Here is a 7,177-nt window from a genome sequence, read left to right as displayed (position 1 = left end):
ATTTATTTTGTTCGTTATGTATTAAATATAATATTATTATTTTAATATTTTTTGTGTAATATTTCTTTTTAGATATTTTACTCTTTAAAAAAAATATATATATTTATATAAATATATGTATAATATTGTATTTATTTCTAGTATTTATACATTTATATTATATAGTGTATATTTACATTTGATCATTTGGCAGATGCTTTAATCCGAAGCGAATTTACAAATGAGGAATACAACAAACGAGGCATCTTATATAGTTTTGCGTTTGGGTTGTTGACATGAAACATGAAGCACTGTGTGACATGCTGTAATTTATCATAACTAGTTTAAACATTCTTCTGTGATTTGTTATACATGCAGGTTTTCTCATAAACATGAATTATTTGTACTTACACAATGTTTCGAAATTGAGAAAAACCTGTTACCTTCATGTTGATAAGATATATTTATTTGTATTAAAAAATATTATAATTCATTTCTACTTGCATAATATTTATATCGCATGTCTGTGCCATTTTAAAATATTAATAAATAAATAAATAAATAAAATATCTCAACCAAATCTTCTTAATAAACATCTAAATGATTGTGCACTTGAAAAATGTATCTATGACTTTCATTCACAAACATTTGGAAGCATTTGGACAAATTACAGATCTGATGACAATGTAAATGTGCACCTTGGAAATGCAATGTAAGTCGCTTTGGATAAAAGCGTCTGCCAAATGCATAAATGTAAATGTTTAAAAGTTTGGAGTAAGATTAAAAAAATATTGTTCAGCAAGGATGCATTAAATTGATCATTGCCCTGTAGTGTATGTTTCTGATCAAACATGATGTTGCATCTTCGCTGTGGTGTTTTCTTCATAGTATTCTGGGTTCCAGCAGACAGCGGAGAAATGCTTCGTGTGTGGACACCTCATCATGGAGATGGTACGGTTTCAGTCACTATTACTATTGCTCGAATTTATCAGAGGAAGGATCTCTTGTCATTTAAATTGAATTTTTTTATTTCGAGCAATATAGTGACATATAACAAAGGCAAAACTAGCCTCTCCCTATGGAGGATCCCTATTCCACTCTACAGATAAACCGTTGTGAAATTTCGGTTCGCGTACCAACCTGAAGTGATAAAATAAAATTCTGTATCAAAATGTATAGCCAAGACAAGTAGTTTGTTTAGGCATGTTTTGTAGGGAATTACAACCTGCGCGCATATATTCAAACGCACATAACTATAGAATCAATTCTTAATGCGCATGTGAACGCCATCAGTGTTCAGTTTAAAGTCTGTTTAGAGAGAACGGTGTCGTCTTAGCGGCCCCTAATTTAATAACAAATGATCATTTCGACAGAAGTGAATCAATCAAAACTAACTTTAGCTGGAAAATAACATTATTCAAGAACCGCTATAAAACCCAACCAATCTCTGTTACCTTAAACTATATGTTTATCTCTGTAAAGCTGCTTTGAGGCAATCTACATTGTTAAAAGCGCTATATAAATGAGGATGACTTGAGTTGACTTGGCAATAAGAAGCATTTGATTTTTAACAACATAAATCGAGTTAAAATTAGTTTTACCATTTTAAATAAATGTGGAACCAAAAATGGATTATCAAAGCGGCATAATCTCTTGAAATACTCCGGCTCAGTGATGTGTGTCTATACTTAGATACAGAAATGATGTTATTGTGCCTCATCAGTGCTGCATCACCTCATATCTGTGTGTGTGTGTGTGTGTGTGTGTTGTAGATCCTGCAGGCTCTGGGAAAGTCGTATCATCCAGGCTGTTTCCGCTGTGTTGTGTGTAAGGAGGGTCTGGACGGCGTTCCTTTCACTGTGAGTGGAAAACAACATCTACTGTGTGAAAGACTACCACACGTGAGTCATATCTTCACTTCACCCTGTTTTATATTTCACAGCCAAGGTGTTTTTGTATAATAATTAGGGCTGTCAGTTAAACGCGTTATTAACGGCGTTAACGCAAACCCATTTTAATGGCGTACATTTTTTTATCGCGCGATTAACGGTCTTTTTGGCCTAGCAAACTTTGTAGTTTTTTTTTCACATGCTTTTGCAACAGGACGCGGCATGCGCGGCGCTGCGCTGCGCTATGAAACCATTAATTTCAATGGCTTGCGCCGCGCGAGGACGTTTTGTTGCTTCATCGACCAAAGCGGCAAGCGGATCTAGCTAGACCGAAACAAAACAACAGGCACACCGCACACTCTTGTTTGGGCTTGCGAGCCGGCCAAATAGTTGGTTTACGTTACGTTTTGAGTGGATGACGAGCGCGAGACGCCGAAATGTATCCGACAATATTGTATTGTGTACTGTTTTTGTACTGTGTTTTGTGAAAGCGTGTAGCTTTCTATGGACAAGTGTTGCAAAGGAGCAGTTTTGCTATAACACGAAAAAACAATGTATCTGGTTTGTCCAATACTGTTGTTATGTCCATATCAAATAAATAAATAAAATAAGATTCTGAATGTAAAGTTTACTTTTAAAAAGTTGCCAAATGGTCCCATTGACAAGACCAAAGTGATCTGTGTGTTTTGTCGTTGCGAACTGAGCTATCATCATCATCGCAGCACGTCCAGTCTGAAATACCACTTGATGATGGCCAAGCAGCACACACACACACACACACACACACAGCTGATGCGAATTCTCCGCCCCCTCGTCAATATCAGGACCTCTCAGTGTTTCTTTCACCCTTTTATTGATGGACAGTGTTACATTGTGTGAGAGATTATTTGCTCCAAGTGAGAATGCTAGTGTGAAATTGAACACAGTATATGCCAATGTTGTTTTCAATAAAAAACATTTGCACAAAGCAAGCCGATCCACTTTTCCATGTTGATAAGAGCATTAAAATGAGAAAAAATAACGGGACAAAAAGAAATCAAGAGACATTTAGAATAGATAAAAATGTGCAATTAATCGTGAGTTAACTATGACATTAATGCGATTAATCGCGATTAAATATTTTAACCGTTTGACAGCACTAATAATAATGAATATTCATAACATCTAGCGTTATTATAAAGTGCAACAGTCGGGTTCCGGAAGTAAAAACTCCATTCATGTTCTCCATAGAGAAATCGATTTTGAGCAATAATTTCTTAACTGTTTCTTCTCAAATCAATATTTCATGTGGTGAAAAGTATTACAATATTACATCTTTGTTTTAACTTGTTCCTTCGTCTAGGCTCAAAGCTGCTTGCTAGAAACTGTTTTTCTTAGTGGAAGATCAATTCAACATTTCATGTCTATTTGTTTACTTATGTTCCATAAGCAAGATATTGTACATCCAGCCTCAAAATAAGGAGTCCTGATCATCCTGTCGGGATTTATTTTGCGATAACATATGTGGTTTTATGTGTCTTCATCTTCACAGGGTTTTTGCTCCTAAATGTGCCTCGTGTAACCAGCCGATCCTCCCAGCACAGGTACAAGAGTTTGAATACAGTAACACTGACTGAGGATTGAGGTCACGCTTCAGGACAGAGGTTAACTATCTGTGTGTGTGTGTAGGGTTCAAGAGGAGACCGTACGGGTGGTGTCCATGGATAAAGATTACCACGTGGAATGCTATCACTGTGAGGTAATTCAGACTCGTTCATAGTCAGTGGTTATTGCTGTGAACTACAGACTATTAGGGGTGTAAACGGTTCACAAAATTCACGGTTCGGTTCGATACGATACAGTGGTGACACGGTTCGGCATGTTTTCGATACAGCAAAAAGAAAGAAATGCCAGAGAATTTTTTTTTACATTTTTATTTATTTACTAAAACTAACATCATAACGTGATTTTAAATGTTTTATTTATTTATTAAAACTAGCATCATATGATCTTTTTTTAATTTGAGCAATGATGGAGTTATACTTGACTCTTCTTAGGAGCATATAAAACAAAACCAGCTCCTTATAAAAAAGATTAAATGTAATATTTTAGTAGTTATAAACAAAGTTTTATTTTAAGTTTGCAAGGCTCCAGATTAACATTTGAGGGCTGCAATTTTATTCATAATGTCGAAATTAATAACTGTGAATGCTTCTCACTAGATCTCGCAGCGATGTTATTACTTCTGTGGTGACCTCAAATGCTTCTTTACTGGATCTCTCAGCGCAGTGTATAACAGTGTCGCTTGATGAAGACCGGCTCGCGCTGCACTGCCATTGGTCCAAACTCATAACGGTCCGTTAAGCACAAATGAGTTGCGCAGTTTCGTTCCGCTTTCATCACGTTTGCCATTTGATGTTGGGCAGCGGTGTGGTGGTCTAGTCGCGCCAGCGCGAATGCTAAAAAAATGTTGGTCGGACTCGGCAGTAAAAATGGTCCAACGAATCGTTCGGTTTGAAGTGCGTACCTGAACCGAAAGCCTCGTACCGAACGGTTCAATACGAAGACGTGTACGTTACACCCCTACAGACTACAGGTTCAGTCCCTGTCCTGTCACCGTTGTGAAGCTGGTTTGACTTCATGCTATATCATGCCAGACGCTGGTGTACTGTGATTCGCTAACTAGGGTCATGTTTACACTCCTGGACAATGCTCTGGAGTTATGTAAGATGTGTTTTGTTTGTATTAGGCCTCGGCTCGGTATAAATGTGCATTAATATTGTGAATCATTGACTGATGACATTCAGCTAAACTTTGAATCTGTGAGGTAAAGTGTTCACTTAAACACATTTCTCAAAGAGTCAAACATCTCGGACTTATTCATTATGAAATCTCAGTTTTTCTGCTAAAGAAAGCAATTTTTGTGCTCCAGTATTATCTTAATATTTTATTAACATATCATTTTAGTAATATTTTGAATGATATTCAAGTAGTTTTCTGAATTTAGCAACCAAAAAAAAACTTTGTCAATGAGCAGTTGATTATTATATACATTAATATAATATATTTTTGAATGATTAAAATTTATATTATATAAAATAAATATAATATAGGCCCTATATTTAATATTTAAAAAATAAACAGTGTATATATCTAATTATAATGAATGATTGTTATATATATTGTTATATTTATTTACCAGAAATATATATTTTTATTCAAATTTAATATAATTATTTGTATTAGTAAAATTAATATTAAATATATTAAACAATATAAATGTAATATTACTTTTGTTAATAATAATAATAAAAAATAATTACTTATAGTGTGTGGGTGTGTGTGTGTGTGTGTGCTTATATTCAATTGATTACTTTTACATCACTTATATTTTCCTTATCACGAAAATATGTCGTTCAATTCTAAATTTAAACAAAATTGTCACGTGACAGGGTTGAGATTGGGTTAATGGGTTGAAGGCCTTGTCAAAACATTGAATCCATATTTGTTTTTCATGGTCATTTATTTACAATCCAAACCGCAGTTCTGGATTTCTTCCTCTTGCTCTGGATTTCCCCAATTGGCTTGCAGAAGGAAACGAATTTCCATCTAAAAAGGAAGCGTTGTTCATTAAATGATTTACAGTGTATGTCCTTATTTACACTGATGATGATGATGATGATGATTCACTGTATTCTGATGCATGAAAAGGCTTTTTATTGGGCCTGACTTCCTTTCTATCAAACATGCTAAGACAATAACATGTGTCTTGCAGGATTGTGGTCTTCAGTTGAATGATGAAGAGGGGCATCGCTGTTACCCGCTGGAGGGGCACCTGCTGTGCCACCGATGCCATCTGCACCGCTTAAAGACCCCTGTACCGACACACCCGCCCCCGAGCTACCCGCTACACGTCACTGAGCTGTGAACACACACGGACTCGCGCTGAAGAAGAGAGTGGTGTAACGACAAGCAAGAGGGTTATTGCATTCCCCCAAACAATAAACAGGGAAATCGGTCTACATATTTCCACTTGTTTGGGGTTTATATGACCAACCAGGGAGGCTTTTATTATTACTTTCATCCCTCATCACCTTCTTCCTCTCACGATCCGGTCTGGTTCACTGTATGGAGGGGTTCGGGACCCAGAATGAGGTCTTCAGCACTGCCGCATGGGACGTTTCCCCTGAATGCCAGACAACAGCACTGAACACACACAGACTGAGATTACGACTTCTTGTGCCTTCATCGAGTATCCCATCACCTCGCTCACTGCCTTCGACATGCACCATTTCTGTTTGCGTGTATGTGTGTGTTGTGCCGCTGTTTGTGCCAAGCTGCCCGGGTCTTTAAAGGAACACGGCGACTTTTTGGGACTTTAGCTTATTCACCGTATCCCCCAGAGTTAGATAAGTCCATACATACCTTTTTCATCTCCATGCGTGCTGTAACTCTATCTGACGCACCCAGGGCCGCATTAAGAGCTCACTGGGCCCCGGGGCTATGAGTTACTGCAGGCTCCCCCACCACTACAGGCCACCAACTACATGAGCTAAATGTTCTATCATTATACGAGTCATTTTATCCATCTATGATATTACTTCACAGTTAAGTTATATTACTTTTAAAACGATTTTTTTTCATATCAAAATTTAATGGGACTAACATTTCATAATTCTTGTGACCAATTTCAATAATAGTAACTTAAGAAAAGAATCTCAAGCTTACCGATGACAAGAGTCACAAATAACAATAGAACAAAGGCACATAAGAAATCGACCTTGAAAAATTTAAAGCACTGAATAATATTATATTGTATAAAGTAATCAAATATACAAAACATAGTTTTCACTATAAATTCAACATTCATTCTTATTAATTTTACAAAAGTGATTCATTCAAGGGCAGTACATTTCTTTCTTTCTGATGTTTGATTAACATTATGGACACAAATGGCGACAGCAGCTTTATTAGCAGCTACTGTCACTTTAAGACCTCAGGGTTGGAACTCAAGTGCGCTGTGCAAAACCGCCTCAAGTTCACCATCATTTAAAATAATTTGTATCCAAACCACAATGATTAAAAACACGTTTAATTTATAAACTTACATCATGATGTCTCAGCAAAATTTACATATTTCTACCGGATATATTATCGCCAGCCCTTTAGGCGAATATAGAGTTTGATCAAACACAAAAAGCAAGATCAAACATCCATCAAGTTAATAATCAAACTTACCGAAAATTTGTGGGGTCGACGATGACGCTGTGTTTTAAAAAATAGTCTAGACTCTAAAATGAAGTGAAGGGTGGAGGCGATTTATTGGTTGA

At 36.4% G+C, this 7,177-nt stretch overlaps 1 protein-coding gene across 1 annotated transcript in view; it reads left to right on the top strand.

Annotated features, from left to right (window-relative positions):
- Positions 1-6,206, top strand: part of wtip (WT1 interacting protein) — a gene marked incomplete at its 5' end in the record, with an annotated part of 11,633 nt that extends 5,427 nt beyond the window's left edge. Inside the window, 6 exon segments of the mRNA XM_056243573.1 lie at positions 868-930; positions 1,752-1,840; positions 1,842-1,880; positions 3,400-3,459; positions 3,537-3,606; positions 5,623-6,206. Of these exon segments, the coding sequence (XP_056099548.1) occupies positions 868-930; positions 1,752-1,840; positions 1,842-1,880; positions 3,400-3,459; positions 3,537-3,606; positions 5,623-5,775 (474 nt within the window).
- Between the last annotated feature and the right edge of the window lie 971 nt (positions 6,207-7,177).

The sequence above is a fragment of the Rhinichthys klamathensis genome, unplaced genomic scaffold, assembly GCF_029890125.1.
Source record: "Rhinichthys klamathensis goyatoka isolate OS25496 unplaced genomic scaffold, OSU_Roscu_1.1 h1tg000813l_1, whole genome shotgun sequence".
Lineage (NCBI taxonomy): Eukaryota > Metazoa > Chordata > Actinopteri > Cypriniformes > Leuciscidae > Rhinichthys > Rhinichthys klamathensis.
Note: the sequence above shows the minus strand (reverse complement) of the source record. Positions and strands in the feature narration are given on the sequence as shown.